General features: G+C 50.9%; 1 protein-coding gene across 2 annotated transcripts in view; it reads left to right on the top strand.

The window, feature by feature from the left end:
• LOC113830132 (protein glass) overlaps positions 1-15000 on the top strand; it is a 28371-nt gene that overhangs the window by 12214 nt on the left and 1157 nt on the right. Inside the window, exons 2-6 of one of the 2 annotated variants that reach the window (XM_070138570.1) lie at positions 11132-12171; positions 12338-12487; positions 12805-12931; positions 13084-13263; positions 13394-15000. The exon at positions 13394-15000 is cut by the window's right edge and continues 1157 nt beyond it. In XM_070138570.1, coding sequence (XP_069994671.1) covers positions 11132-12171; positions 12338-12487; positions 12805-12931; positions 13084-13263; positions 13394-13689 — 1793 coding nt within the window. In that variant the 3' untranslated portion in view covers positions 13690-15000. Of the gene's footprint in view, positions 1-11131; positions 12172-12337; positions 12488-12765; positions 12932-13083; positions 13264-13393 lie in introns of both variants that reach the window. The other variant, XM_070138569.1, reaches the window with a different exon arrangement.

Raw genomic sequence — 15000 nt, 5'->3', positions numbered from 1 at the left:
AGGCACCGGGCTTCTCTGTGGCGCCTCTCACGTAGGGCTGCAGAGTACAGCGAGTACAGTTCTCTGAAAGGCGGAATGCGAGGGCGAGCAGGTATACATCAGGATGTAAGAATGAGATTCCGCAAAGAAAACGGAGTCAGGTTAGGCAACTTGCCATGTGTAACAGGTTTGTATTGCGACACAGGAGTCTCGTCTCTGTGGAACGCGGGTATAGGAGTGTGGAGCATGTTGCGTGTGGATTCAAGGGTGTGAACTTATGTTGCATGTGACCGCAGGATCGTGGTACTGAAAATGGTATCATGACTGTCGTTTCAGTTTCTCGGATGTTTCCATTGCATCATGTACAAGAATGTTATGTCAATCCCACAAAAATTACAGTGCAGATTGCATCATTATCTTACACCACCTACAATCACAGCCATCGGCACCATCATATACATAGATAGTTCATCCTCTACACACACACACACAAGCTCTTTCTCTCTTTAGATATATTTGAAGCCTCGTCTCTCATGCAGAGCAAGAGCTAGGTCATGGGCGCCCCCGCAGACGCCGCATCAACACCACCACCAACATCCACCTGGATAGCATTTCCGCGGGTGTGTGCCAGTTCCCGCCGCCGTACCTGCGCCCATCCATTTTACCCGCGGACTGGTGTGACTTTGCGTGACTTTAGCGGTCTACAATGATACATTTCTGTCCCTTTCAGCCGCAGATTTTTATTATCTGGCATTGTTGTCGTATCCGTCCAAAAAAGAGCGGAGCAGGAAATTCATGCGCTCTCTGGCGCCGCGACACGGAACTAAACAGGAACTAGCGGTGAACAGTTCTCGCTCGCGGAAGTTCGTCCTGCGCTGCCCTTGACTCGACTTGCAGTTATAACGCAACTCCGTCTCTCTATATTATTATAATTTTATATTATGGTCCGGACTCAAGTGCGTTTAGCAGAACAACAATGGGAATGAATTGTCGCGCCGTACAATAACCAGGATCCGCATTATCCAGCGCTGGTGAATTCATTAAACGGTCGAGGTCGTTATCGCCCATTCATGTAAAATCACAAACAGATAAATAATATTCAAAACACCTCTTCGGTTCCTCCCCCTGAAAAAAAGGACTTTTTGACCCCCACATCCCGAACGACGCGCCCGTAAGCGGCAAAGCGACCCCAACAAGCCTCCGCCTCTGGGGTCCAGGAGTCAAGGATGGGGCTCGACTTCGAATGTGTAATCCTAGCGTCGAGAGGTGTGCCACGCAGGATACTTTTTTATAGTCTTTTGGCTCTCTATATGGAGATGTATTCAAATGGGATCCTGTGGGACGCCGGTGCCCATACCTCGTACTGCTCTCACGGGATGCAAATCTTCTGCCTTCGCGAAATGGCTCTGAAGGATATGTTGCAGCGAGGCTATAGAGTTGCAGGATTAACATAAATGATTACTTACCTAGAGACAGCTTAAAGGCTCGTCTTGCATCCTGTTAATGGAACAGCCTCGCTCTGGCGGAGTAATTAACGCCTTTATCCTGGAAGAAGGACCTCTCCGCCCGCGCGGGTCGTCGTAGAAGGAATACCCGGGAAACACCCTCGTATAAATACTGATGTTGTCGTCATGCCCAGCCGACCACGGCCTCCGCCCGGCACCTGCGACGCTCGACCTCGACCCTTGCATCACGCCCGAGCTACTCCTCGACTCGCATGTCCACATGACGTCACTTCTTCAACACTTCTAAGTCCTAGTCAAGGCGTGCTGCCCTTCCAGCAAGCTCTCCTCCCCCGTTTTCGTTGTCTTCTTGTTCATCATCTTCTCTTCCTCCTCGTTTTCCATCTTTTTCTTCTCGTTCTCTTCCTTCTCCTCCTCCTCCTCCTCTTCCTCCTTCCCTTCCCGCCCTCCACTCCCCCTTTTTCTTCTCGCTATCATCTCCTCCTCCTCCTCCTCTTCCTCCCCCCTCCCCCTCCCTCCCAACCCCACGCGCTCGCCTCGTCCAATGCAAACACAACCCTTTATGCTCGCCCGAACGCCCTTTGCTTGCTTGGCCGAATAACAGCACCGTCAGCAACACAGATAAAGGCGCAGGACCCGCGGATATGGGTTAATGATGAGCCCCGCCCTCGGGACCAGCTCTTGGCGTCTTCCCAAGCCCTTCTGGGGCGCTCGCGGTGGGCCGTCTACTTCGCCTTCTTCGTCGGGCGCGCGAACGGGTCGTAATTAGGGTTGAAGGTGTCGTGCGTTTGTTGTTGTCTTTGGTGTTATTGTTCTTCTTCTTTTTGTTTTGGGTGAAAACTTCTCTATCCTTGGGAGAGCTTGGTGTATTCTACGCGATGAGCAGTTTAGGGAAAACTATTTCTGGGGGAGATATTCCAAATGCAACCTCCCTTCCTTCAGCTTTCTCTCCCCACCTCTTTCTCCGTCGCCACGATCTTCCTCCGCCTTACTTTTCATTTCTTTTTTAACACTTTTATTTTTTTATTACCCCCCCCCCCCCCCCGCCTCGGCACGTCACCCCCGGGGCATACACAAGTCGGTCCCTGAATGCCTCCAGTATGTCTCGGCGGTCATCAGGGCTTCCGCCGGGCGCATGACGGCATAATTGTACGTCGGGGAGGGGGGGGGGGCTTCCGGGGCTTCCGTTAGGGTATACTTCCTGTTTGGTATCGCTGGGCGGTGCTCGGCGGCGAAGGTTCCTGGCCCAAGGATTTTTTCCCGAGGGGGTCGGCGCCGGGGAAGGTTTGGCTCCTTGGAACTACGGCTTGAGGAGGCCGGCTGCTGTCGCGGGAATTTGTGCTTGTGTAATTCTCTCTATCTACCTTTCTCTCTATCTATCTATCTATCTACCTCTCTCTCAATCTCTCTTTCTATCTATCTACCTCTCTCTCAATCTCTCTTTCTTTCTATCTATCTATCTACCTCTCTATCTATCTGTTTTTATCTATCTCTATCTACCCTTATCCACCATCTTTGTAATCTTGCCGCCTTTGCCACTCTGCGTCGACAAGCCCAGCGATCCGAATTGTGAAAAGGAAAGTTATCGCAAATTTTATCGCCAATGATAACGACGATGATCATAAAAACGGGCCTTTCCTACTCGGCGCCATTACTCCATTGCATGCTATTGCTATTGGGAACCACGACGAACCTGCCTTTCCACCACCTGCGCTCTTTCCGTTGAGACCGACCGCAAACGCCTTCCTTTTTTTCGTATTTTTTTCCCTCCCTCTTCCTCGCTAACGCCTCTTCCCCTTCCCCCTCCCCCGCCTCCTTCCCCTTCCCCCTCCCCCGCCTCCTCCCCTCCTCCTTCTCTCCCCTCCCTCCCCCACTCCTACCCCATCCGCGGTTAATTAGCAAGACTATTTGGACTTTTTCCTTTTTTACAAAATTTCATTTTCTTTCCAGTTACGTGTTTATTCCTTTTTAGAGAGGGGAGGGAAAGACGAAGAAGAGGGAGGGATATTGCCTCCCCTCTTCCTCCTGTCCCAATTTATAAGGACGATAATAAATGAATGAATAAAAATGAATCATACAGCAGGATAAACGCAGGATCAAAAATAGACGAGAGGCATGATATAAGCAGTCCCAAGGGCGAGGGTCGCGTCCCTCCCCCTCGACCACCCGGGCTTAACGGTGCCAACGTGTCATCACACATGCATGAGGGGGACCGCGATGGAGATGAGGGAATGCATGAGCGGACGCGTGTGTGCCGTGCATGAGGTGGAGGCACGATGTATGAGGGAATTCATGAGGATGCGTGCTGAAGGCTTGGAATTCATGAGGGAGCGTGCAGTTGAGGGTTTATGAGAATGAATCGAACGTTCGGGAGACGAGGAGGTTGTGTGATGAGGTGGTCGAGCGGAGGCATGAGGCAAGAATCATGAGGATGTATGAGGCAAAGACCGTACGTTCTGGCGACTTCCTCCCCGAATACCGGTAGCATCGCAGCACAACAGGTGTAGCTACGGAAAGCCAATGCATGACTGCACAGTAAAACGGGACGCTGAACACAGAAATTGGAACTTTGGGTTGGGGAGACGAACGATATTCAGAATGATTCACACGGCGAACGAACACGTCGGTCATTCCCACCTGTTCCTTGTTCTTTGGATCGTGATTAACGCTGCGAGCAGATCCTGAGCGAAGTGTAGTGGGAGTGCCATTGCCTTTACAACAATGTGTCGAAACATTTGGGACGGCGACTGAATACTTTTGCTTTTTCCCAGCGGTGATTCGCCCTCTTCGCTGTACGTTAACTCCGCTTTATGGATTCGCTCTCCGTTTCTGTCGTTTTCTATCGCTTTTCGGACATTTAACGCACCCTTAGGCATTATCTACTGGCCCTATTAGCCATACGATCAGCCCCTTAGAGAAAAACCCAAACGCAATCCGGAAAATACACTTCATCCCAGAAGGCAGCATTCGTCCTCAAGAAACCCCGGCGAACGTAATTCCTCGGGAAACGCAGAATGTTTCACTCAGGTGTTCCCAAGGTGACCTTCACGGGATGCCTCGGGCGCTTTTGGCCGAAGTCAGTGTTCTTGTGATTCCACGCAGTTTCCAGCAGTAACAGTGTTTCCAATGGCGAGCCGGCTGGTTTGCTGTTTGTATTTTGCTGCCAACCATAAACTACTGGTGGCGTCGGCGGCCATTTTTGCGGTGGCTCGCCATGCCAGGAGGAGCTGGGAGCGGTATCGTCCGGCTCTCTGGATCGAGACGACTACGCTGCCTGTTGGGACTCCACGGCGAGCGAGTGCCTTCCGAAAGCGCGCCGCCGAGAGGGTTTATACTGTTAACAAACGACGCTGATGAGGTATATAATGTTGCACTGGAAGCCATTGCAGCAGCAGGTACGACCGCCGCGGGCGCGAGCACCTCCTGCTCTAGTTGGTCCGGCTGCACTTCAAAAAAAGGGCAGAACCGTTGCTGCTGCTGCTGCCATTGCGTCCTTTTCACCTCCAAACGAAGACTTTTCCTCTTTATTTCTGCCTTCTCGAAATCTTACGTGACTTCTGCCTCTTGCGATAAAAGAATTGATTGAAGATATCGTTCCTGAGTGATTGATTGATTTATTATTATTATTAGGAGCAAGAACGTGGGGATCTTTATCAGGAGACTTCAACGCAGGATAAGTACCGATCTCGGTTACCGGGGCATATATTTTTTACAGCATTATTCCAGATACCGCAAAGCATAAGCTGATGCCCTATATCTCAAGGGTCCAACACACAGGCCTTTTATTGTATTTGTAATTACGAGGAAAAATCGTAAACGTCTTTTCTTTCTCCATATATTTAATCACCTATCATCTGTCTCTTTACTTACGTATTCATCCATCTATCAATCTCACTATCCTTCCATCCTTCCAGATTCTGGCCTTTCCCTTTCCGGATTCCCTTTTACAGAAAAAAACAGACTTCCAAGGAATCGAAACCGTAAGAGCGAGAGATCTAAGCGTATCTGACGCGTCGCTCTATGGGTGTCAGCTCCACAAAGGGGAAGGAGGGATCCGGCGCCATGGACAAAAGAGCATCGCTCACTTCGTGGAAACCGTTCACGCCCGCCGATTTATGTGCAGAACGTGGGGCGCGTAGATTGGATTCGCTTCCACATTTGATTTCATTCCCTCTATAGTCGAACAAAATGGCGTGACTCGGGATTCGATTGCGCTTCCCGACTGTCTTCTTATGCCTCACTTTGCTGACTCACGGCGCATGTCAACGCTTGGGTGAGATTTCGTGCTTTAAATACTCGTCGCTGGATTAGAGAAAAAAAGAAGTCCATTTGGGTAAAGGGGGAAAAATAAATAGAAAAGGAGTATTGACGCGTAGAGATCAGTGTTCCCGAACGGCGAATGACGAAATAAGTCTGGGATATATAGGAAGGCAATCCGCGCGTGAATATTTATCCGAATAGACGAAGTGGAAACAGGCCTATCGCCCAAGGACACTTTCTTTTTCTCCCTTCTCCGTGCAGTGCACAGCCGACCTAAAAGATATTTTGCATTTCCAAAAAAAGGGTAATTTTGCTATGTCTTCTGCTCTATTTCAACTTTTCATTTTTCGTTCAGATCCAAGTAAGACATTTATTATGCAAGTACCTGGTACCAACCCCGATAACAATGGACCTTGAGAAGCTGGCTCTCGGCTTATGTAACCTTGGCTAAGATAATCACCCGGGGAATAACAAGCCTTCATCATTTATTACGCGAGGCACACATTTAAAAAGATATATTTTTTGATAATGTAAAGACTTTACGGCAGCGCGAATTAACGTATGTGAAAAGTTTGAAAATTAGTGGCTAACGAGCGTATCAAATATGGCGGCATTTCGCGTCTCATTCAAGGGTGACAATTATCGAAAACGAGGCACACACTCAGTGCGGATTTGCAAAACGTAAACAGAAAAGGAGCGAGAAATCCGTGAACAGGGCGCTGCTGTACACAAGTGGAATGACAAACACTCCAAACGCGTCATGCTTGTATGAGAGGATGTCCGTATAAACCTTTGAATAGAAACATCCGCTCTGCGCCATTGTTTGTTGCCGTTGCTGGTGGTGTGGGACAAGGGGGGGGGGGGAGGGGGGAGCAGCGATAGAAACGAACTTTATGGAAACAAATTAAAAAGATAAGGGGAAGGGCGGGTAAACAAGCATTGGGGTACATAAGGGAGGTGAGGCTTCGTCCCAAAGTCGAAAGCAGCCAGATGTCCGGTTTCTCGGCAAACACTCCTTGGCAATGCTTCAGCGAGGGCGGTTCGAGCAAGGCCTCTGTCATCAGCGGCGCGGGTTCAAGGCCACGCCACAACCTACGGTATCACTGCCACCGCGCGGGTTTGTGGTGGCAGGGGCGGGCGGCAGGGGGGGCTTTACTGTTGGCAGAGGGTATTGGTGTCTTGGAAGGGGAGGAATCGATAGAAGGATCGTAGGGGTCCGTTAGGTCGTCAATGCGTTGGAGTTACAAGTTATTTTGGGTCGTAATGCAGACTAGCAGTAGTGCATGGTCAATATCAGTAATGCCTCGCCAGCCTGTCGGGACCGGGTAATGGCGCTGCCGATGAGATAACCGGTCCTGCGATCAGGCCATCCCGGAGAGCGCCAACAGGGCCTCCTCCCGCCCTCCGCCGCCGCGCCCTTCGCTTCCTTCGGCGGCAGTTGCGACGAATTCGGCCGAGAGTTAAATGGCCACTTGGCTGCCGGCGCTCACGGACCTCGGCCCCGGGAAGGGTGGTCAACGGGCGTGGGCGGAGGGAGGCCCGCCTTTCGCTTCTTCTCGCTGGCTCTTCTGTCTGTCTGTTTTTTTTCCGTTTTCGCTTCTGTCTCTCTCTCTCTCTCTCTCTCTCTCTCTCTCTCTCTCTCTCTCTCTCTCTCTCTCTCTCTCTCTCTCTCTCTCTCTCTCTCTCTCTCTCTCTCTCTCTCTCTCTCTCTCTCCACCCAACCTCCTTCCTTCCCTCCCTCCCTCCCTTTCTCTCCTTCTCCCTTCTACCCCCCTCCTCCCTCCCTCGTTCCGTGTATGATAAAAGCTCATTTTTTTCTCGCGGACGCAATTAGACACGACAGCTGTAACGACCCCATGCGACTTGCCTCCAAAGTGCTGGCGATTCGGATGACGAGAAGCTGTTGGGGAAAATGGTGGTAGGGGGAGGGGGGGTGATGGTGGAGGACGCGGTGATGGGGGTGGGTCGTGAGGAGTGTAGTGTAAGAGGGAGAAACAAAGAGGGAACGGGGGAGGGAGGGAGAAACAGAATGAGAAACAGAAAGAATGTGAAGAGATAATAAGAGAGAGAACAAACCCATGCAAACTAGCCAAAAATAAATGAATAAAACTCATTTCATTTCGAAAATGACCAACGCCACAAAAAGTACCAAAAGCGACACACGGAAGGAACGACATGAACGAGAGCAAACGCGAACGCGCAATATTGCAATCAGTCTGCAATGTGCAACTTCCGGTCAAACCCTTTATTATGCAAAACCGTGAAAATTTTGCCCAAAACCTGCTGACCCTGAATTAAATGGGAGGGGGGTAGGGGGGTTGGGGGGCAAAGGTAGAGGGTGGGAGGTGGGGGATGGGGGGAGGGGGGAGTTGTGGTGCAAAGGAAGGGGCTTTGGAGGGGGGCGAGTGGGGGGGTGAGGGGTAGGGGTGTTGGACCAGGTAGTAGGATAGATTAGGATTGTAGGAAAGGGAACGGGAGCTTGTTTGAGTGTGGGGAGGTAGGGGTGAAGGGGGGGGGGAGAAGGGAGATAAACCATGTTATATAAGCTGACAAAAAAGACACCACTCACCATACAAAAAAAAAAATCATACATCACGCACCACGCCCGTCGCTACGACCCCCCAGCACGCTCGTTGTCCATCGTGCATGACCACTGTATCCCCCCCCACCACCACCCCACCCCCACCTCCACCCTCGCTGGACAATATATTTTTTTCTTTCTTTCTTTCCTTCTTTCTTTTTTATGTATTATTTTTTTCTTTTCATTTTTTGTTTTCTTTTTGATGGTGGGCCTATTGTATTCGCCTCGCAGTTCCGCTTTCCTCCGTCGGCTGAATATCCACACATTATGCAAATGAGAAGGCAGACTGCGCCTCACTCGCGAAAGCCTTTGATTACAGGATCGTAAAAGAGTAAAAAATGAGCTTTCCTTAACGCTGATTTATTTTACTTTTTACAGAAAAGGAGAGAAGTTTGGGACAGAAAATAGTAACTTTACTCTACTATTCTTTCTTAGAAATAGAAGTAGAATAAAATCATGATTTTCGAGTGATTAAGAATGGAACAAGAAAAGAATTAAAATGATATAGAGTGTAAATTTATTGATATTTTTACACACACACACAGCGTAAAGCGAGAAAGGCGACTAAGTATCGGCAGCTAAGTTGGTGAATGAAGTCGTCGAACTTGTAGTAAAACAACACTCGAACCCCCTACTCCTTTCTACTCCTTCCTCCCTCAACCTCACTCTCCTTCTCCCCTTTGCTCCTCCTTCTCCTCCTCTTCATTTTCCTCTCATTCCAACTCTTTCCCGTCTACCTTCTTCCTCTACGTATTCCCCTCATCTCTATCTCGTTTTCCTCTTCCGCTTTATTCAGTCTCCCCTTCCTCCCTCTCTCCCTTCTCCCCTTCCTCCCTCTCTCCCCTCCCCCCTCCCCCTCTCCCCCAACGACATCCCGTTACCAGAAATCACACCCCTCAACACACGTCGTTTTTGCTCCCTCGCTCTCGCTACAACCACGGAAGAAGGGAAGTGAGAAAATAGGAGATAATGAGAGAGAGAGAAGGTAGAAAGCCAGTGAGGAGATCCATTCGAAGGGAAGGGAAGGAGAAAAGGAGGAGAGAGAAACCTCTTTGGTGTCCCGAAGCGAAAAGAAAGACGAGAGAGAACGGAACTTTGCCGAGAGCGACCAGCAGCCTGGCTCGGCCGCCGCGCCTCGCCACTTCCTCTCTCGCCGAGACGCGGAAGTGAGCAGCGGAGGTCCCGATGCCGCTCGCAGATGGCGCCGTCACGCTGCTCGTCTCTCTCTATCTATCTGTCTGTGTCTATTGATTTCTCTCTGTCTATCTCCTTCCCTTCCTTACTCCTAACTCCCTTCTCGCCTTCCCTGTCCCTTTATATCCTCTCTCCCATTCTGTTTTTACTCTTCTCTCACTTTTCCTTTCCTCCTTATCTCCTCCCCCCCCCCGCTCTCTCTCTCTATCTCTCTCTCTCTCTCTCTCTCTCTCTCTCTCTCTCTCTCTCTCTCTCTCTCTCTCTCTCTCTCTCTCTCTCTCTCTCTCTCTCTCTCTGCATCCCTCCCTCCCTCTCTTCCTCTTTTACTCTACCTCCTTTTCTCTCCCTCACTTCTCAACCCTTCTCCCTCTTTCCTTCGACGTCCGTGTCCGTCGTCCGTGAAACTTCCGCCCACGTCGAGCTAAAGACAGAATTCGCGCGACCACTTTCCTCCGGTTTTCGTCGTTTCCGGAAGCCCGAGAGAGTGTCTTTCGTCCTGGCGTGTCACTTTCGGCGCCATTTTTAAAGAGCAGGTCGATTCCCTTACGTCACGGCCGGCCGGAACAATGTCGTGGATTTGGCGCGTTCGTTCTGACATTTCTCGGGCCGGGAGACAATGCGGCCCCTTTGCATAACGAAAAAGAAAAAGGATTTTTTTGTCTTTGGCATTCGGTGCACCTGGTACAGTGTGCGGTGCGTGTTATTATGGATAGAGTTACATGGTGTGTGTGTATGTGCGTGTGTTTTTGAGCGCGCTCGTAAGTGTGCATGTGTGTGCGTGCGTACATGTGTGTATTCGTAAATGAGGTGCTAAGACTACGCCATTTTCTCTATTTCTTTCTCTCTTCCAACAATTACATTATTACATTCCTAATCCCGCCCCGACACCGAGCGATACAATCAAGTAACCTCACCTAAGGTCACAGGAAAGGTGTTGGGTCAAATCCCCAGGGGAGGCGGACAAAGGGCCAGGGGGGGAGGAGGGGTGACATGGAGGTCTGAAATCTATTCTCGATAATTTTATTCCAGAGGTATCAGCATGTTGATTATATACTACTATCATCAATTGAAATAGTTTTGATTGAAGAAAACATAATCTGAATATGTGAAGAGCATTTTTCATTTTAAACAATCTTATAACAACCCGGACTATTTGATAACTAATTCACAACTTTAGGTTGTACAACAAAATTTCAGAAAGCATTAATTTATTCTTTTTTTTGCTCCATGTGTTTCTAAGCGGTTTATAAAGGCCCTCAGGTAGTCAGTCCGTGACCTGTTAATATGACGAGGGACAAATCGTAGGTCAGGTCAGGTTGGGTCGATCTGTATCATCCCGAGGCACGTGAATCTCAGGTGCTAATCATCAAGTAATGTCTTTGATTAGGACATTCTTTGCCTTTTTTTCCTAACGAAGATCATTATTTGGATTTTGGATCTTTGGATTCTTGAGATTCGTTTGACCTGATGTGCCTTCATGTGACCTCACAGGAATGATCAGGATTTCTAATCAGCTGGTCACAATGTTTCAATCTTGAAAACGCTTATCCTTGACAATTATGATACTTCAGGAAAGATTTATAAACCTAATGCTATCTTCCTGAAACAAGACGTACGCGGCAGCATCCTCACGCCCTTCCCTTGTCCCTTGCAGATGACGAGACCTGCTACTGGCGCGAGGACGCCCGCGCCGCCAGCCCCGGGCGCCTGGACTCGGCCGCGGAGGCGCCCCGCCGCACGCTGCCGCCCATCAGCCGCATCCTGCCCAGGCCGCTGGTGGGGCGCCCCCGCTCGCCCTCCATGCCCGTCCCCGACCTGCTGTGCCCGCCGCAGGAGACGCCCCTGGACTGCCACGTCCCCCGCCGCTCCGCGTCCCCCCGCCTCCCCCCCTTCTCCGACGTCAGGCGCCACCAGCGCGCGCCGTCCCCCATGGAATACGACCACCGGCCGTCGCGCTACCACGACGACCACGCCCTCCCCTACGACCTCACGACGCGCAGGTCGCGCTCCCCCAGAACGATCTCGCCGCAGTCGCTCCCGCCGGTGCTGGCGTCCATGCGGCTGCGCGAGTGCACGAACGCCGAGGACGGCGGCGGCCAGGGCAGCGGCGGCGGCCCGCCCCCCAGCCAGCACGGGAGCAGCTCCGGCGGCGGCTACATGGACACGTCCCAGACCTCCCTCGCCTTCTTCGGGTCTCTGGGCCTGGGCGGCGACAAGGGAGGCCTCGGCGGCGCTGACGGAGGCGGCGGCGGCGGCCAGATGCCCTCCGGCATCTCCAGCATCGAGAGCGCCTCCCAGCCCCCGCCCCTGCCCTCGCCCGTCGAGCCGCACGTGTATTCCCTGCCCGAGCACTGCCGCAGCATCCCTCTCACCGCCAACGACACGTCCCCCGCCTTCCCGGCGCCCTCGCACTTCAGGGAGAAGCACCTGCAGCACATGCAGCACCAGCACCAGCAGCACCAGCTTCAGCATCAACAGCATCAGCAGCATCAACAGTCCCTGCAGCTACAGTTCCAGCAGCAGCAGATGCAGACGCAGACGCAGACGCAGTACACGGTGCCCGTGCCCTCGCCGTCGCCGCTCCCCGTGTCCCCGCCCCTCAGCAGCGCCACCTCGCCGCTCCCCATCGCCACGACGACCCTCCGCTCGCCCCCCGAGGCGCAGACCTACGAGCCCCTCACCACGCAGACGCAGGTAAGGCCAGCGCTTTCATCCTGATTTCATGATGACGTTTCTCATAATGATAGAAAAGCCAAACAAAGCAAGAGAGCTTACTCCCACGACACTGCCTCACCATTTCTACTCTCCTGCCCATTTTTCTTCACGTTCCTCCTGACACTTTCGTCTCTGTTCCCTCCAGGTCCCGCTCGTGTCGTCGACGGACCTCCAGAGCGGCTGGAACGAGCGCTCGCCGACGTCGCCGCAGTACCAGACCAACTACGCGAGCCGCCCTTCCCCCGGCGGCAGTTCCATCATGGACGCCTCCTCCCCGCCGCTGCATGACATACAGGTAAGCCCCGCTTCTCTGCACGCACCGCCCACACCTGTTGTACAGCGGCGTCTGTCGTACGTTTTTTTTTATATATATACTACGCTACCCTCCCCCACCCCGCCCCCATACCTGCACCGCTTTCTGTTTATTTTCAATTAGCCACTTTAGAGAAATTTCTGTTCATCTTTTTTCTTAATAAAAACAAAAAAAGAAAGTCAATGAACTTAGTCACGATTCACTTCGGAGAGTCACTTGGATTCCACCATTGAGGTTTTGCCCCTCCTCCCTTCCCCCAGCATGAAGTGCCGCTTCAGGTTCGAGTGTCCATATTGCAGCAACGCCTGGGGCTTCCGGAGGACACGCCCCTCGAGTTCGTCAACGGAGGTCACGGCATCAAGAACCCGCTGGCGCCCTCGACCGACACTCCGAGGCAGGACGTCAACGAGAAGCTGCCACCGCCAGGTACGGCCGCGCCCTTTGCCCGAGACAACCGTCTTGAAGCTTTTTTCTGATATCATATGATTGGATGAGTCACGGTCGGGTGATCAAATTATCATCGCAGTTTCATTTCCATTTTTTCCCATTTTTATTCATTTTCTTCCTCTCTTTTCCAGTTATTGAAGACGACAGCAGTAAGTTCGTGTGCCGCGTGTGCTCGAAGACCTTCAGCTTGCAAAGGCTCCTGAACCGCCACATGAAGTGCCACTCGGACGTCAAGCGATACCTGTGCACCTTCTGCGGCAAAGGCTTCAACGACACCTTCGATCTCAAACGCCACACCAGAACTCACACTGGTAAGTCTCTCGTAACAAGTGAAGTGGACGATGCGAAGACAATAGGAATGATATTGCAATGCACGGTCTTTTTGTTTTTGTTTTTGTTCTCTGAGGAAAAGGGGATGACAGATTTGATTTCCTCCTGCAGGTGTGCGGCCTTACAAGTGCAACCTGTGCGAGAAGTCATTCACCCAGCGGTGCTCCCTGGAGTCCCACTGCCTCAAGGTCCACGGCGTGCAGCACAGCTACGCCTACAAGGAGCGCCGTTCCAAGGTCTACGTGTGCGAGGAGTGCGGCCACACCACCGGGGAGCCCGAGTGCCACTACCTCCACCTCAAGGACAACCACCCCTACAGCCCCGCCCTCCTCAAGTTCTACGACAAGAGGCACTTCAAGTTCAACAACTCCAACTTCACGAACGTGCTCCTTATGAGTCAAACATAGGCGCTAACTTAGGTCGAGAGAGAATGTGTGATGTTGATAGGCAACGTTATGTTAGATGCTTGTAAGTCAGCTGTCCTCCCGGGGCCTCGGGATACAAGGAGCCGTGGCTCTTCTTCAGCCTGAGAGGCGAGCCGAGAACCACGGCGCCGCGAGCCACGCAGGACGCACGAGCCAAGGACACCACTGCCTTCTGGCGCGCCTCTGCCGACCGCCGGCCTGCAGAGCGAGCCACGGTCGGGTGCTGGGCCGCTGCCGAGAACTCGATCCTCGGGCGCAGGCCGAAAACGAGGCTTTGAGCCCTGAGTTCTTTGGACGCTACGCCCAGCAGAGTATTTCGAGACATTAAACAAATATACCTCGCTGGCTACTGCGTGGTGCGTATTTTTGTATTCTGCTTGACAAAAACATTTAAGGCATTATTAAATAATCATATGTAGATATATTTGATCATGGAAAGTTCATAACTTTCCTCTAGATGTCACGTGTGTGTCTATAATACAAGTTTATCAGCCTTGGTGTTTACGTGTAGGCTGTATGAAACAGAATATACGGATAACAGGATAAATACAAGACACGACGTAGTTTTTTGGCACTACAAGTGTCTAGGTTTAATGTGGATTCGTTGCAATATAGATTTTAAGATATTGCTGAACCAATGACAGTCAGGCTGCATCGACTTCTTGCAGGAGCGTGCAGTCTTGCTTATGTCTATAGACTTCTTATTGCTATACTTCCTCTATGTACTAGAACAAAGGATATATATATATCTATATATCATCCTTTCGCATACCTTTCGTTATTTTATATTAAACAGGGAAAAAACAAGATGAAAAGAAAACGATACTCTCATTTTATAGCATGATACTGATCTCCGGATTGACCCATGGGCATTAGTGGAACTTGGTGCTCCTCCAGTAATGAAGCAAATACCTACCAATGATATTTACCTCAATAGTCTCAGAGGCCCGTCCCAGCATACCGGGCTGTGATGGTCAGAGGGTAATTATTACTATTATTATTAATATTATTATTATTATTATTCTCTCCCTTTCTCTCATAATCTCTCTCCGCATACAAAAGATTTTTTTGAAAAACTTTTCGCAGTTCCCGACAAACGTTTTCTTTTTTGTGATTCCCACGCAAGGCGGTAGGCAGTGATCCCTCCCCATTTTTATGATAATCGCTAGGTTTTAGTGATACTTTTTACCGTAAAAAAACTGAATTAAAAAAAAGAGAGAGCTGGGTAGCAAATTTACAAATAAAAGGTGCGATCCTCTGTCAAACACCATGGTAGGCAGTTGCAATGTAAAG

Source organism: Penaeus vannamei, chromosome 24, assembly GCF_042767895.1.
Source record: "Penaeus vannamei isolate JL-2024 chromosome 24, ASM4276789v1, whole genome shotgun sequence".
In the NCBI taxonomy this organism is placed as follows: Eukaryota; Metazoa; Arthropoda; class Malacostraca; order Decapoda; family Penaeidae; genus Penaeus; species Penaeus vannamei.
The sequence above is the reverse complement of the archived record's forward strand: the minus strand, read 5'-3'. Positions and strand labels throughout refer to the sequence as shown.